General features: G+C 43.4%; 1 protein-coding gene and 1 non-coding gene across 4 annotated transcripts in view; both read right to left on the bottom strand.

Moving 5' to 3' along the window:
• Positions 1–16,921, bottom strand: part of IL12RB2 (interleukin 12 receptor subunit beta 2) — a 90,406-nt gene that overhangs the window by 46,155 nt on the left and 27,330 nt on the right. For all 3 annotated transcript variants that reach the window (XM_075540012.1, XM_075540022.1, XM_075540024.1), the window contains exon 7: positions 4,914–4,993. In XM_075540012.1, coding sequence (XP_075396127.1) covers positions 4,914–4,993 — 80 coding nt within the window. The remainder of the gene's footprint in view (positions 1–4,913; positions 4,994–16,921) is intronic.
• Positions 5,948–6,111, bottom strand: LOC142437944 (U1 spliceosomal RNA). The gene has a single exon (XR_012782442.1). It is a non-coding gene; the product is annotated as a U1 spliceosomal RNA (small nuclear RNA).

Raw genomic sequence — 16,921 nt, 5'->3', positions numbered from 1 at the left:
AATCTTTTGGGGAGAGGATTTTTGGTTTTAACCAGTCACTAACTTATGAAAAGAACAACCGAGAGCCAAGAACTGAGCTGGGCTACTATGTAATATTCACAGATTATAGCTGGGAGAATGGTCCTCTCATTAAAGGGGCTTAATTTTAAAATAAAATTAAAGCTGTCCTTTTAGTTTCAAAAAGACTCACCAACCTAATTATGGTAGACATGTATCATTGTCTTATGTTTTCCAAACCAATAGTCTTACACTATTTATTATTAAACTTTTTTTCTTTTATTCCCCCCCACCTCCCCCCTATTATTAAACTTTCAATGCGGAAGCATATAAACCAATGAAAAAGATATTTGCCCATTGAGTGTTCAATTAATCAGATGGTAGCAAAGCCTTAAACTGAGCATGACAGCCGCTAGTGAGCCTTGGGAAATGCCATCCCTTGGGGCGGTGGTGAGGGGTGGGGGTGGAGGGGGAATACTCCTTCCAGACCCAGCCTGGTTCTTCTCCAACATCTTCTCTTGGGGTTGTACCTGATCTTATTACAAGTTTTTATTTGAATCCATTGGGGGATTCTGCTTTTGTTTCTTTTCAGGACTGTTGATCCTGAAAGTCTTATGAGACGATGTTGTGAAGATGGAAAACCACCACACTCCGTCTGGCGGCACAGCAGAGAATAGAGTTGTTTTTGTTGGTGTTCGCTGCCCGCAGTGAGTTCTGACCCAGAGGCACTCTATGTCCGACAGAAGGGAACCCTGCCGGGTTCTGCACCACACTCAATGTTTCTGATGTTTGAGCCCACGGTTGCAGCCACGGTGTCAATCCATCCTGCCCAGGACATTCCCCTTTTTACTGCTCCCTCCACTTTTACGAAGCACGATGTCATTCTCCAGGGACTGGTCTCTCCTGATAGCATGGCCAAAGTCCTTGAGACGAGGTCCTGCCATCCTTGCCTCTCAGGAGCATTCTGATTGTACTTCTGCCAAGACAGATTTGTTTGTACTTTTGGCAGTGCATGGTACTTTCAATATTCTTTGCCAGCACCACAGTTAAAAATGCATCGATTCTTCTTCGGTCTTCCTTGTACAATATCCAACGTTCACATGCATATGAGGAAAACACCGTGGCTTAGGTCAGGTATAATTAAGTCCTCAAAGTAACATCCTTGCTTTCCAATACTTTAAAGAGGTCTTGTGTAGCATGTTTACCCAACGCAATGTATCCTTTGATCTCTTGACTGCTGCTTCCGTGAGCATTGGTTGTGGATGCAAACAACATGAACTCCTTGACAACATCAATCTTTTCTCCACGTATCGTGGTGTTACCCGCTGGTCCAGTTGTGAGGATTTTGGTTTTCTTAATGTACATTGAGTTGTAATCCATCCTGAAGGCTACAATCCTTGATCTGCGTCAGCAAGTGCTTCAAGTCCTCCTCACTTTCCAAGGTAAGGTCATATCATCTGCACATTGTAGGTTGTTAATAAGCCTTCCTCCAATCCTGACACCAAGCTCTTCTTCACAGAGTCAGCTTCTCTGATTATTTGATTAACGTACAGATTGACTAAGTATAGTGAGAGGATACAACCCTGACACACACTTTAAAAAAATTTAAACCTTGCAGCATTCCCATGTTCTGTTCACAATTGCTTCCTGATCTGTGCACAGGTCCCACATGGGCACAATAAAGTATCTTGGAATTCCTATTCCTCTTAAGGATATGAATGGTTTGTTATACATACAGTTGAATGACTATGCATAGTCAATGAAACACAAGTAAACATCTTTCTGGTATTTTCTGCTTTCAACCAAGATCCATTTGAAATTATCAATGGTATAATTTGCTCTGTGTCCTCTTCTGAGTCTAGCCTGCATCTCTGGATTTCTACTTCGTGTCTTCCAGCTTCCGATCACTAATTGATGTTTGCAGCCATTTCTTATCATTTTGAGTCCTGCCCCATCCGCAAATGAAGGTTCTGAAGGCTTCACTTCCACAGGTTTTCCATTTAAAGTAGACATCTCTTATACTAGACCGTGTGTGTGCATGCGCGTGCATAAGAGAGAAGAGATAGAGGAAGCAAGGGGTCATTTCTTAAAACCCAATGACTGCTGGGATCAAACCCCTCATGCCAACCCTATCAGAAGATTTTACAGTCATTACTCTGATGCTTCTGCTTGGTTGATCACCAGATTCATAATTCCAAAAGGGTTTATTTAACTTGGTGGTTTAATGAGGTACACATTGGGCTGCTAACCAGAAGGCCAGCAGTTTGAAACAACTAGTCACTCCGAGGGTATACGATGAGGTTTTCTATTCTCATAAAGAGTTACAGGCTTGGACACCCACAAGGGTAATTTTACCCTGCCCTGTGGGATTGCTATGAGTCTGATTCGTCTCGATGTCACTGAGTCTGGTTTTTTTGTTTGCTTGTTTGATTTTTGGGGGAGGGATGTTTTTTTGAGAAGAGATATAATGAAAGCTATGAGAACTTGGGAAAATTTTTAAAAAATACAGCTCACCCCAAAACCTCTTCTAATGTGTCTCTGTTCAAATGGTATTTTCTTAATACAAAGATGAGTCATGTTGTGGCTCAGAGTTCTAGGTGTTGTACAGGGTACAGATCAGAGCTGGAAACACAGGGAATCCAGGACAGATAAACCCCTCAGGACCAATAATGAGAGTAGCCATACCAGGAGGGTAAGGGGAAGATGGGGGGGGAGGGGGAGCCAATCACAATGATCAACATATAACCCCATCCCAGGGGCATGGACAACAGAAAAGTGGGTGAAGGGAGACAGCTGTCAGTGTAAGACATGAAAAATAACAATTTATAAATTATCAAGGGTTCATGAGGGAGGGAGGCTGGTGGAGGGAGGGGAAAAATGAGAAGCTGATACCAAGGGCTCAAGTAGAAAATGTTTTGAAAGTGATGATGGCAACAGATGTACCAATGTGCTTGACACAATAGATGAATGGATGGATTGTGATAAGAGGTGTAAGAGCCAATAAAATAATTTTAAAAAGAAATAAATACCAAAAACATGACGAGAGAAAAAAGAAATGTTCACATTCTACAATTGTGTGAGAGTTCGTTGTTTTCTAGGAGATTGCTTAATTTGCTACTGTTTTATTACTATTCCTGAGCAAAGTTTGCTCTCTATACCTGTTATTTTCTGTTACTATTATTAGTATTCTGTAGTACCTGAGTAGTGCAAGTGGTTATTGTGCTCAGCTGTTAACCAAAATGTTGGCTGTTGGGATCCACCCAGTGGGTCCGCAAAAGGCCTAGAAACCTCCATCTGATAAACTAGCTTTCAGAAACCCTCTGGAGCATCATTTTGTTCTGACACATACATGGGTCACCCTGGGCCAAGATGACATGACTGCAGCAGCTGGGCTTTTATTAGTATCCAGAGGGGAGACCGCATCTGCTGCACCCAATACTTCCCTGACTAAAACCATGTTCCTAAATCCCCCCATCCTCACTTCCCTGGTGCTTACTGCCAACAAGGAAGTTGACATGGCCGCTACCAGACATATTGTATGTAGGGGCGATGAGGACCAGCAGAGAGTTAAAACTGAGAAAAGTCTGAAGTAGTGTAGTTGGGGTCAGAGGATGGAGGACTCCTGAGGATGGACTGGGAGTGAATGTGCTTGTTCAGAGGGGGGAACCCTGTCAGAGCTCTCACTCTTGTCTGTCAAAATCAGACAACACTGAGCCACGTATGAGGGCATGTCTGATAAGATGAGCTCTAACCAAGTCACGGAAGCCTTGTTTCAAAACCACTGTAAACAGTCTGACTGGAAAATTATGGTGATAGGGTTTTTTTGGGTGCCACCCTGGCACCCTTAAGAAGGTCACAGTCTGATGGTACTTCCTAGTGGGCATGGTCTTCTCATAAGGAGGATCCTGGAAACCTCTTTCTCTCTCTGCCTTCACCTTCCTGCTGTTGAGCCACTCAGAAACTTGCTGGAGACCTGTGGGAGTCCTGGAGACGCATCCACTGCCATTGGATCCACAAGACTTTGCATGTACTGCCTTATGATAGCCCTACTTTCTGCATCATTGCATGTGCTGTATGAGTCTGAAGAGGGACTTACGGACTACTATTGGGCTTATGAAGTAATATTGGGCTTATGAACTTGACTTTGGACTGGGTTGGGATGTTTGCTCGATATATAATTACTTGCTGAAATACAGTTCTCTCTTATATATGAGTGTCTCTGGATTTGTTTCTCTACCCAACCTAACACAGTTATCATTGAGTTAAATACAGTGGTAGTTACATAATCTGGTGTCAATTTGAGACTTTAGAGGATTAAGAGTGAAGGGGTAGAGTCTAGTCTGTCAATTGGGTCATACCCAATAAGGGCCTTTGTATGTGCATGGCCTTTTCCTGAGGATTCTGGGAACTCTTGTATTTCCTCCTTCGGAGGCAGGAGTCTCTCTCTCTCTCTCTCTCTCTCTCTCTCTCTCTCTCTCTCTCTCTCTCTCTCTCTCTCCTCACTCCCTGAGAGACATCCTTGAGTAGAAGCCACATGGACCTACCCTGATGCAGCCAGTGCCCTAAACTGGAGGAACCATGTGGAAACCCCTGCCAGCACTGAGATACTTACAGTGCCACTGGATCCACAAGACTTACCACCCACTAGATTGTGATCTTCCTGCATTCAGCATCATTGCATGTGTTTCATGAGTCTGAATAGAGCTTTATAGATTGGTGTCAGACCTATGGGCTAATATTGGACTTATGGACTTGATCTGGATTTGGCTGGGATGTTTTCTCAATATTCAATTGCTCCTGTATATAAACTTCTTTCCTGTATACATATCAGTGTCCTTGAATTTATTTCTGTAGTCTACCTGGACTAACACAAGTATCTAATTTCATGGAATTTTAAGTTGACACTGAAAACTTACCTTCCAGAAAAGAGAAATCTGTTGTCTCTCGTGTCCAATGTGCTCGTTCACATACCACACATCTAGCATCCCAATAGGCTCTGTTTCAAAGGATAAGAACACATTTTTATACATGTCTACACAAAATCTTTAAAAGCCAAAGGATCATCTATTAAATCAGCAGTTCTCAACCTGTGGGTCGCGACCCCTTTGGGGGTCGAACAACTTTTTCACAGGGGTCACCCAATTTATAACACTAGCAAAATTACAGTGATGAAGTAGCAACAAAAATAATTTTATGGTTGAGAGGTCATCACAACATGAGGAACTGTATTTAAGGGTGGCGGCATGAGGAAGGTTGAGAACCTTCAATGGTCTTGAGTAAGGGTTGAGAACCCTCAATGGTCTTGAGTAAGTAGGGCTATAGGATAATTCTCTCTGTACTTCAGTATCTTTCTTTACAAAAAGAGAAGAGGAAAGGGGGGGACTAATTTAACTGAATAGATATGTAATTCTTGGTCATAAAATTCAGGAAAAAAAGCAACCAAAATTACATTTAAAACAAAAAATTTAAAAGGTAACATATATATTTAAAATCAAGATAATATGTTTACTTATATCTATTTTACTAAACAGCAATCCTTTTAAAAAATGGTAAAATACAAATTGCAAACCTTAAGTTCGTCCCCATCCCTGAACCTGCTGTGTTGTATGTAAGTAGTTTTGTGGATCTCTAGTCAATGACTCAAGATCTCTTTCCTCTGTATTAGTAATCTTCCACCTACACATTCGAACAATGCTTAGACTGCATTCAGCTCTCCACTCTTAAATGATGGACAAAGAAATGTGCAAATCAGCCAACATTATCTACTTCATGCTGACACTCACACTGAATGGATAGAAGAAACTCTGTCCTGTTTCCCTAAGTGGGAGATACCATCTCTTGGTGGGGACTGGAATAATTCAAGGTGCTACAAAAGCAGATACCTATACTTATCCTGAATTATGAGCTATAATACAAAAGTTTTCATTTTTATTTATTAATTTTTTTAATTTAGGAGAGAGTGCGAACACAGTCCCCCACTACCACAAATTATGCAGTTGAGTTTCCCACATTTGGGGAAATTGCAGGGGTCAGCACATCCGGAGTGCAATGGATAAGCCTCGCCCCGGGAAAACCACCTTCATGATCATGGTATCTCCCCTGCCAGGTAAAATACAAAAGTTTTTCATTACCAGGGAGTGGGGCGCTGAGTAATTGTTTTGTTTGAAAAGGGGGCAGTAAGCCAAATAACTTTGGGAACATATGTTCTAAGACAATGAGACCATTGTCTAGTGTAACTTTAGAACATTATCCAAACATTAGCTCACTATGAACTAGACTTGACGGCAGTGTTGTTGTGTATGTGTGTGATCAGTTATTAAGAAGTCTGTGGGTGGAGCAAGCAGTTAACACTCACAGCTATGAACCAAATGGCTGGTGGTTTGAGTTCACAAAGAAGACCTTGGTGAACTACTTCTAAAAAATCAACCATCAAAAACCTTATGAAACACTGTTCTACAGCTTTTGTGTATGTGTGTGCAGATTTACATACAGGTTTAAATGCTAAATATTTAATTTTTTATTGTACTTTAAAAAATATCACTCTTAAATGTAAACAAAACTCACTGCCATTGAGTAGATTTAGCCATATAGAGACCCTGTAGAACAAGGTAGGACTGCCCCTGAGGGTTTCTGAGACTGTAACTCTTTATGGGATTAAAAAGCATAGTATTTCTCCCTTTAAATGTAAAGTTCCCCAAAATATTAGAAAGGAGGATGAGGCACAAGAATTTGGGCATGGCAGAAATGTGAATGTACAAATAATCAAGAGAAGGAGGTCCAAACCAAGAGGAAAGTAAAAGGAAATAAAAGACAGAACTAGGAGGCAAAGGGCATTTATAAAGGTCTAAGTACAGGTATGTATCTATGTAAATATATTTATATATGATGATGGGGAAATAGATCTATGTGCATATATTTATAGGTTTAATATTAAGGTAGTAGATAGACATTGAGCCTCCACTCAAGTACTTCCTCAATGCAAGAACACTTTGTTCTATTAAACTGGCTTTCCATGATGCTCACCTTCCCGACACAATCGCTGAAGACAAAGCGGGTACATAAGCAAACGTGGTGAAGAAAGCTGATGGTGCCTGGCTATCAAAAGATATAGCATCTGGGGTCTTAAAGGCTTGAAGGTAAACAAGCAGCCATCTATATCAGAAGCAACAAGGCCCACATGGAAGAAGCACACCAGCCTGTGTGACCACGAGGTATCAAAGGGATCAAGTATCAGGCATCGAAAAACAAAAAGATCATGTCATTGTGAATGAGAGGGAGTGCAGAGTGGAGACTCAAAGCCCATATGTGGGCAACTGGACATCTCTTTACAGAAGGGTCATGGAGAGGAGATGAGCCAGTCAGTGTGCAGTATAACAGCGATGAAACATACAATTTTCCTCTAGTTCCTAAATGCTTCCTTCCCCCAACCCCCACCCCCACTATTATGATCCAATTCTACCTTAAAAGTCGGGCTAGACCAGAGGATGAACACTGGTACAGATAGGAACTGGAAACACAGGGAACCCAGTGGTGAGAATGGTAATACTGGGAGGGGGGAGGGAAGGTGGGATAGAAAGCGGGAACCAATCACAAGGATTTACATATAACACCCTCCCTGGGGGGATAGACAACAAAAAAGTGGGTGAAGGGAGACGTCGGACAGTGTAAGACACAACAAAATAATAATAATTTATAAATTATCAAGGATTCATGGGGGTGGGGCGCAGGGAGGGAGGGGAAAAAATAAGGAGCTGATACCAAGGGCTCAAGTAGAAAGAAAACGTTTTGAGAATGATGATGGCAACAAATGTACAAACGTGCTTGACACAATAGTTGTATATATGGATTGTGATAAGAGTTGTACGAGCCCCCAATAAAATGATTTAAAAGAAAAAGAAGGAAGGAAGTCCAAACAAAAGCAAAACAATCACAAATAACCATCCACAGGGGCTGATGACATGGTTTCAGGACTTTGTCTCACACTACACCATTTTATGTTGTGGCATTCAGGAGGACAAGTTAATTAGTGGACTTGCCAGATCAACATTCCTTTTCCTTTTTCAAACGGTGTACACCAGTTCTTTATGTTTTTGCTTTCCAATAGTTGACTCATATTTGTTTTGGTTTGCAGCCAGGAGTAGGATCGATAGAAACCACCACTGAAAAGAGACCTCAGTGGCTGCAGTCGAACTTCTTAAACCGTGAAAGCTGAATGTGGATTTGAGGTGAGGCTGCTCTGCGATTCTTTCTGGTACCCCAGTGGACCTTCCCAGGCAATTAAGTGGCCATTTGGACAAGCTGTTGGGAAGAGGTGACAAGAGAAAGGGATGTGGATTGACAGACTGGCGTGATCTGAGCAGGTCTATTCCCAAGGGCTGTCTCCTGCCACCTAGCTCACTGCGATGATGTAGATGTAGGGCAGCAGCTAAAGGGCGAATTGGGCAAATCCAAAGCCATGAGGTTAAGCACATGTCGACCAGTGTTTTCATCTGTCAAATGAGTACAGTAATACTCTATATCCTGCATTGCTATTGCGAACATATTCAACGAAGACAGTACAGCCTGCAGATAGCAAACACCATAAATTTCACTGCTGCTATTTTCTTCACTGGACAACTGAAGTCCTGAAGGGTTACAGCCACTGTTCAAGGACCCCAGACGAGGAGGTGCGGGATCGGGGCGTTGAACACAAATCTGTGGCATCGCCCATTCCATGGTCTGAACTGCACCACGGAGTGGCTTGGCCTGGAGAAAGTGTGTGCTTTCTCTACGATGGTTCCATCCTCCATCATGTGTGTTTCACTCTCGTCCTTTGTCACTTCTTCCTGTTTCTCTCACCTGGTTCTTTCCTTTTTCTTCTAAACACTGATTTCTTTTCCTCCCTATAGCCGTCTTTTCTTTCTCCTGCAATCCAACCAGTGGTAGTATTTCCCCCTTGCTTCAAGGACATAGGGGTAAAGAAATGTTTACCCCAAAACATTCTTAAAACACTTCCAATCTTTCAGGATTAGGAAGAAGGACTCAAGGATCTTTTTGCTGCTCCAGTTGTCCAAATGAAAATAAACCTGAAAAGCCCCACAAGTAAGAGGGGCAAAATGAAACCTGCCATTTCTTAGCCAGCAAAGGTATCCAACTGTGTGGGTTACTGAGAGTGTTAAGGTTTATTGTGCCAACCTGGCCAATAAAAACATGTGGGATTAATTGAAGGGCGGAGGAAAAATGGCTCAGTGAGCCTCACCTTTGTGGTTCTCAGGTCTTTTGCTCTCTGATGATCGGATCAGGGTGTAGCTGCCTTAGCCAGTTCCTTGCTTTAGCTGACAAGGCTCATTTCCTGTGAGACATCCCTAAGGAGAAGTCACATGGACCTACCCTGATACAGCCCTGGATACTGGAGAAGCAGCGAAATGACCCCTGCCAGCGCTGAGATGCTTACACATTCACTGATTCGGCATTTCTCTTGCAGTCGGCATCATTGCGTGTGTTTTGTGAGATGGAGGAGGACTTTGTGGATTGGTGTTAGACATATGGGCTAATGTTGGACATGTGGGCTTGGAAACACTGGTTTGGGATGCTTTCTTAATGTACACTTATCCTTTATATAAAACTCTCTCTTATACACATGAGTTTCTGTGGATTTGTTTCTCCAGTCTGCCTAGCCTAACACAGTCACAGTGACCTCTGACTGGCCTTGAGAAGAAGGGGAATTCAGAACACTGCATTGTGCTCATATAGATCATTGTGCTATACATGGATCAAAAGGCATTTGTGCAAATGGAACAGGGAACTTGGTTTGATATCATGATTCTATCCTCTCACCATACATATTCAATCTGTCTGCTGAGCAAATAATCAAAGAAACGGGATTCTATACAGAAGACTATGATACCAGGATTGGAGGGATGCTGATGAAGAAAATGTTGCTGCTGACCGCATTCCCACTCACTCTGACCCTAGAGAGCAGAGCCGGACTGCCCCAGAGGGTTTCTAAGGCTGCCATCTTCCCAGAATTAGACTGCCACGTCTTTTCGGCGTGCCTCGGGATTTGAACCACCCATATTTTGACTGGCAGTTGGGTGCTTAACGACTTGAGATGTAGTTAATTAAAAAAGCCCTTCTGGCCATTATTCCTGATGTCTTATAATTCTGGACTCCAGGCCTGTGGCTAGAATCCCATTTAGTTCTCTGTTATAGGATAAAGATGGGATGCATCTTTAGGCTTTACTACTAGAGTGTGTGACTTAAGCCATATCCTTTGTACCTTGGAGGTGTGGTCTGCTAACAAACGAAACCACACCTCCACCAGAGCCATACCTTCTGTGTATAAGGGCCACCTCAGAAACAGAGAGAACTCCTGGACTACTGGAAGAGTACGTTCGGATCTTTGAAGTCGTGGAGAACAAGAGCAGAGGCGCAGTACTGAACCTCTGGAGTCCCTTCTCCCTATCTGGCCCATGACTATGGGACTGTGAGACATCCCCAGATGGGCAGGCTTCCTGGCTCACAGAGACAAGCCAAGGGACCACGTGGCTGAAAGGCTAAGGACATTTGGCTGCTGGCTGAATCTAAGTGTTGCTGTGGGCCACTGACTGTGTCCATCCTGTTAGCTCATCCTGACTTAATTATTCACTTCCCTAACAAACCCTCATGATTGCGAGTACTCTCTTTGAGTTCTGTGTGGTCGTTGCAAGGAACGGTTGAACCCAGCACAGAAGTAGAGTGGCATGGGAGGAAGGGTTGGGGTCAGAGTGGGTAAAGAAGATTGGAGGGTGGAGACATGCCAGACCCCTTCTTTGTGGCAATAGGGAAGCCAGAGGAAGTCAGATATGGCCCCAGGCCATTTACTGAATGTACTGCTAACTCCCCCTCCCCCCAACCCCCACCCCCCAGAGCGCTTTCTGTTCTCACTGCAGTGTGGAGCAGAGTAGAACCCTTCAAAGACTAGATTGCCTTTGACTATCGAATCCAAATCTGGAACCGTGAGGTCTCCACAGTCTTCAAAGGCAGATAGCTTGTGCCTTAGCACTGAATGTTAATTACATGTTGGTAAGAAATTGAAAGAGAATGCCTATTATCTCATTTAAAGACCTGTAACCTAAAAAATGAGTATAACATTAAAGATGACTTATCAAGGCTTAATTTCTTCAAGGATAAATTGCAAGTGAAACTTATTTTTTAATGGTGCCTGCCCGAAGTGTGAGCGTATGTGGGCGCACTATCATTAATTTAACCTGTGCGGGTTTTGAAGTGTAAGATTTCCTGACCAGGGGTGTCAAACCAGTGCTGTTTACAACAGCCTTAGGGCTCAAACTGAAGCGAACATTGCCATTCAACAGTCTCACAAACCAATGGGGTCCTAACCTCAGAGCTAGCTACGGGACAGGTGGAGCTATTATGGAACAGGAAGGTGAGAAAGAGAAAGTCAATCGCCGGCGTGTTGGAGACACAAGGCTACCAATGCTTAGAAATACAAATGTGGGAAATGCAAGTCAGCTCTCCTGAGATGAAACTATTGCTCTCATAGAAAATCTGTCACTTTAGTAAAGAGGAGGAAGTCACTGAGGGTAGAAGCAAAGGGGCTAATTTAAGCAGGAGACTGGCTTAAATGACCATGAAGGGTCATTCCATTCGAAAACCCTAAAGTTCTAGGATTTCATGAAACAGGATGTGTGCTCAGTTCATCAGAAAAAGCCACGTGTTGCTTCAGAGGTAAGAATACAGTCACTTCTCTATTGTTTCATTGGTTGCTTGTTTGTTTTTTTAATCAGCATTTGACAAAACTGACTATTCCCACAACCTTTTAAAAAATTTTAATGAAACACTATCTCTTAAGATTCAGAACCCAAGTGGCATGGGTGTCCTCTGATAGAAGCAGAGATGTTTCCATGGAAGTGTTGCGTTCAACGGGGAAACAAGTAGTTGCAGAAGGTCATATACCTCCTTGTGCTTGTTGTTAGGGGCCATCTCCTCAGTTCCGATTCATCACAGAATGGAACGATACAAAGCCGTGTGCTATAAGCTTGAAGCCATGGTTGCAGTCGCGGGCAATCCATCTGGTCAGGGCCTTCTTCCGTTTTGCCGCCCATCTATCTCTTCTGAGCATATCCTCAAAGATGAGACGAAGTCTTGCCATCTTCACTTCTAAGGAACATTCTGGCTGAACTTCTGTCCAGACAGATTTCTCTGTTCTTTTGGCAGGACATGGTACTTTCAAATGTTTCCATTCTTCTTCTGTTTTCCTTATTCAGTATCCAACTTTCACATGCATACGAGGTGGTTGAAAATACCATGGCTGTGTCAGGTGTACCTTAGTCCTCAGGGTAACACCCTTGCTTTAAACTCATCTTGTAGCAGATTTGCCCAATGCAATGCGCCCTTTGGTGTCTTGACTATTGCTTCCGTGAGCATCGATTGTGGATCCAAGCAAGATGAAATTCTGGCGACAGCTTCAATCTTCTCTCCATTTATCGAGCTATCACTGAAAGGTGCAGTTGTAAGAAGTTGGGTTTTCTTTAGATTGAGTTGCGATCCGCACTGGAGGTTCATCTTCATCAACAAGCGCTTCTGGTCCTCTCCACTTTCAGCAATTAACATTCTGCCATCTGCACACAGCAGGACATAAATAAACCTCCTCCAATCCTGATGGAAATTCTTGTTCACACATTCCAGCTTCTTGGATCATTTACTTAGCATACAGATTGGATACGAATGATGAGAGGGAACAAACCAGTCACTCACCTTTCCTGAGGTGTAAGCCATGCAGTATTCCCTGTCCTGTTCTCGGAACTGCCTCTTGCTCCACGCACAGGTTCCGCATGAGCACAAGGAAGTGTTCTGGCATTCCCGCTCTTTCAAGACCATCCATAGTTTGTTATGATCCACGTGGTTGAACGCCTTGGCATAATCGTTAAAACACAAGTAAACATAATTCTAATATCCTCTGCTCACAGCCACGTTCCACCTGACGTCAGCGATGATGTAATTTGTTCCGAGTCCTCTTTATCTCTGGAGGCTTTACCCTGTCCATGTCGTTGTGGTTGACTCTGCTTTGAGAAGACAGCGCTTTCTTGTTTTTACTGAGTGCCTTCTGACCTGCGGGCTCAGCTTCTGCACTGTATCTGACAATGCTCGGCTGCTAACCATTATGTTTTCAGTCTCTAACAATGCTTTGCTCTGTTCACAAGGCTTTCAGTGGCTAACTCTTCAGGAGTGGACAGCCTTTTCCTTCTTCATAGTCTAGCCTTCGTATGGAAATGCTGCTGAAACCTGCTCACTGTGGCGACTCCACTGGTATTTGAAACATCCATGACATAGAAACAAACAAGCTGCCACAGTACAGCAAGCGGACAGGGGAGTAGTGGTGCGTGCTCTTAGGTTCTATTAAGTCTGTCTGACTCACAGAGCCCCTAAGGACAACACAATGAAGCACTAACTAGGCTACACCATGCTCCCAATTACTGCAGCCAAATTATTGCATCAATCCTTCTGGTGAAGTTTTCCTCGTTTTCTATGACCTTCTAACTCACCAAGCATAATGCCCTTCTCCAGGAACTGGTCTGTCCTGATACTGAAAAACTTGAAAAGGGCTTTGTTTCTAAGGAGCATTGTATCTGTATTTCTTTTAAGACAGATATATTTATTCTTCTGGCGATCCATGGTATATTCAATATTCATTGCCAGCACCATCACGCAAATGAATCAATTCTTCTGCCTTCCTTATTCAATATGCAACTTCACATGCTTATAAGGATAATAAAATATCCTGGCTTGGACCAAGTTCACCTTAGTCCTCGAGGAAATCTTGTGCAGAGATTTTCCCAGTGCAATATAGCATTTGGTTTCTTGACTTCTGCTTCCATGAGCATGGATGGTAGAGCCAAGTGAAATGAAATCCCTGACTGCTTTGAGATCTTCTGTCTCTCATGAGGTTGTCGATTGGTGCAACTGTGAGGGTTTTATTTTCTGGTCATGAATTGTAATTCATACTGAAATTTTCAGTCTTTGATCTTCACCTGCAGGTGCTGTGCGTTCTCCTGGCTTTCAGCAAGCAAAGCTGTGTGATCTGCATAGCACAGGCTGTTAATAAACTTCCCTCCAGTCCTGATGCACCGTTCCTCTTCTTATGATCTGGTTCTAGGATTATTTGGTCAACTTCCAGAATGAATAAGTAGGGAGAGAAGATATAACCCTGACACACCCCTTTCCTGATTCTAAACTAAGCAATGTTTCCTTGTTCTATGGGGATGCTGTCTCTTTGTGTATTTTCAGGTCCTGCTCAGTTAATGCTCTGGAACTTCCCATCTTTTTGCACTGTGATGTTTGTTATTACCCACGTAGTCGAATGTGATTTGGACAGAGCCCCCAAACAAGCACGTCTCAACATTGTTTAGAGATACAGCTGTTTGTGGAAACTATGAGGGAGAAAAAGGATGAGGAGGATAAACACAGAACCTAAAATAGCAGTTCGTCTGAAATAGCATTGATAACTGCAACGTAAGCCCTCATTTTGCTGGCCAGATTGTGTACAGGAGAGCATATTGATGTCTCACTTCAAAGCCACTAAGGAAATGGAAGATTTTTTTTTGCCTTGAAGTTCATCGTTTGAATATCTAATTCCACTGAATTTTAAGTTGACAATGAAAACGTACTTTCCAGAAAAGAGGAATTTATAGTCTCCTGCAGTCGTGTGCTGTTTCATGTACCAGACAGCTTTATGATGATCAAGTAACTAACTAGGATGGGCACAGTGGCAGGGGCGAGAATGAACAGATTTTGAGAATATCCTGATAAAGAATCAATTGCTCAGACAGGAGAAGAGGGGAAAGGAGAAATTACAGCTGATTTCTCTATTGTTGACTTAAGTAACTAGGAAGACAGTGGTGCCGTGTAATGAGAGAGGAGAGAGAAAAGCAGAAGCACTTTGTTCCAGAAGATAAGTAAAGGTTTTTATTTCATTTTTGTGAGTTTGAAACCACTGTCGACATAGCAGTGAAAATATCGCTGGAATACAAATCTAAAGTTCTGGTGAGAAGGTAGACGTGTGTGTGTGTGTGTGTGTGTGTGTGTGCGTGTGTGTGTATGTGTGTGTGTATGTGTGTGTGTATGTGTGTGTGTGTGTGTGTGTGTGTGTGTAAGGCACTGAGCAGCCACCAGGGAAAAGGAGGCCCAACGTTGAGTCTTAAGGCATCCATCCATTCCCTTGAGTTGGAAAAGAGGAAGATGAGCAGAGAAAGCATCTCAGTAGACGAGGCCAGTGGATAGAATTAAACACTAGGAACGCTAAATTTCACCAGTCTAGAACATCAAGTCCTTCAAGGGAGGGTCGCTCCCTTGGAGGCCACGTGTCCCAGAAGGAGGGGCTGCCAGCTTCTCTTTGGGCGTGGCATTGCACCTTGGTGTCTCTTCCTCCAGCCACCTTGCTCTCACCTTCCACGACACAGTCTAAGCCATAGACTCTGGGGGTCTGGTTGGCTATTGGAGTTTTCCAGCACCTAGCACAGTTCTAGAGCCACATACTCCTCACCAGCCTTACGGAGAAGTATTTAATACTCCAACACATGTCTTCATATTCAGAAGATCCCTATCTTGCCAGATGATGAGCCCAGACATCTACTTATCCCAGGGTGGGAGTAGAAGACGGGGTGGTGGTGGCTATTACTAGATCTGAAGCATAATATTCACCCGCTAATGAAGATGTTTACATATATCCTTTTTGGAGAGTAGAGAAACACACACTCTTGATTATTTAAGCCTGGGCACAAAGACATACATGCACCCTAAGTCTGCTGGTTCAAGGGGCTGTCGTGGCAAAACCATTAAGCATTGGACTACGAATCGAAAGGTAGGAGGTTTGTGCCCATCTGTTTATCTGTTATCTGCGCCTGTTTTCATGGTACAGCAGTGCATTCTAGTAGCTGCAACAGAGACCAGACAGCAGTTGTGTGGTTCGTTTCAGAAAACGTGCGCTGACTCCTCAGCCGAAGTGTTAGGAGATGCTTGCCACCCAAAGGGTGAGAGAGTGTCTGGCATTTCTTTCTTTTTTTCTCTCTTTTTTTAATCATTGACTTAAAAAAAACACTATCTTAAGAATGTCTGGTATTTCATTGGTCATGCTTGGGCAATATTTTGAAGTTATGAATGGATGAATGGATTCTCAGCATAGAGACAGGTGGCTGGAGCTGTTGATCCGGCATTTTCTCTGTCTTTGGGGATCACTCTTCACTGACACCACTACCACGGGAAAAGACTCCTCTTTTAATGCTCTGGCCCAAGCATGGGCAGGCAATGCTTAATGCTTCCTTTATTATCCGTCCATAGGAGAGTTGAGTATGAGTTAAAAAAAGCAAACAAACTACGGAAACACAACACCACTTAAGTCAGACGTTAGGAAGCAGTGAATGAATTGGCAGAAATATGTAACGGTTGAGCTTGTCCTAATGTACAGCTCATTCATCTCTATTTTAGAGCCTCCTTCTGGGCTCCACACCACCTGCATACATTCTCAAGCAGGCTTTCCCACTAGAAGCAAAATGTGGCTGCTGGCTTCCCAGAAGAACGATTGCAGACCCAGGAAAGTTTTTTCTTCCTGCCCCATACTCCCAGCCCCCCTAACCCATTGCCATGTGTCATTCCGACTCACAGTGACCCCATATAGGGTTTCTGAACCGTCAGCCTTTGAGGGGGCCGACAGCTTCATCTTCCTCCCATGGTGCAGCGGGCGGGGTTGAAATGCACACACATTTCTCACAGCGGACCTGGACCGACCGTAAGAGGAGTTTAATCTGATAACACAGAAGAGGGTCATAGAGAGCAAACAGTGCCCTGATACTGTGCTGAAGCGATGCCGATAACTGAGTCCACGGGATAAGAGGGGGTCACGTGCCTCTCAGTTTGGGGGAGCAAAGACTGCAGGAGCTCTGTCACCTAA

The sequence above is a fragment of the Tenrec ecaudatus genome, chromosome 1 (genome assembly GCF_050624435.1).
Source record: "Tenrec ecaudatus isolate mTenEca1 chromosome 1, mTenEca1.hap1, whole genome shotgun sequence".
NCBI classification, from domain to species: domain Eukaryota; kingdom Metazoa; phylum Chordata; class Mammalia; order Afrosoricida; family Tenrecidae; genus Tenrec; species Tenrec ecaudatus.
Note: the sequence above shows the minus strand (reverse complement) of the source record. Positions and strands in the feature narration are given on the sequence as shown.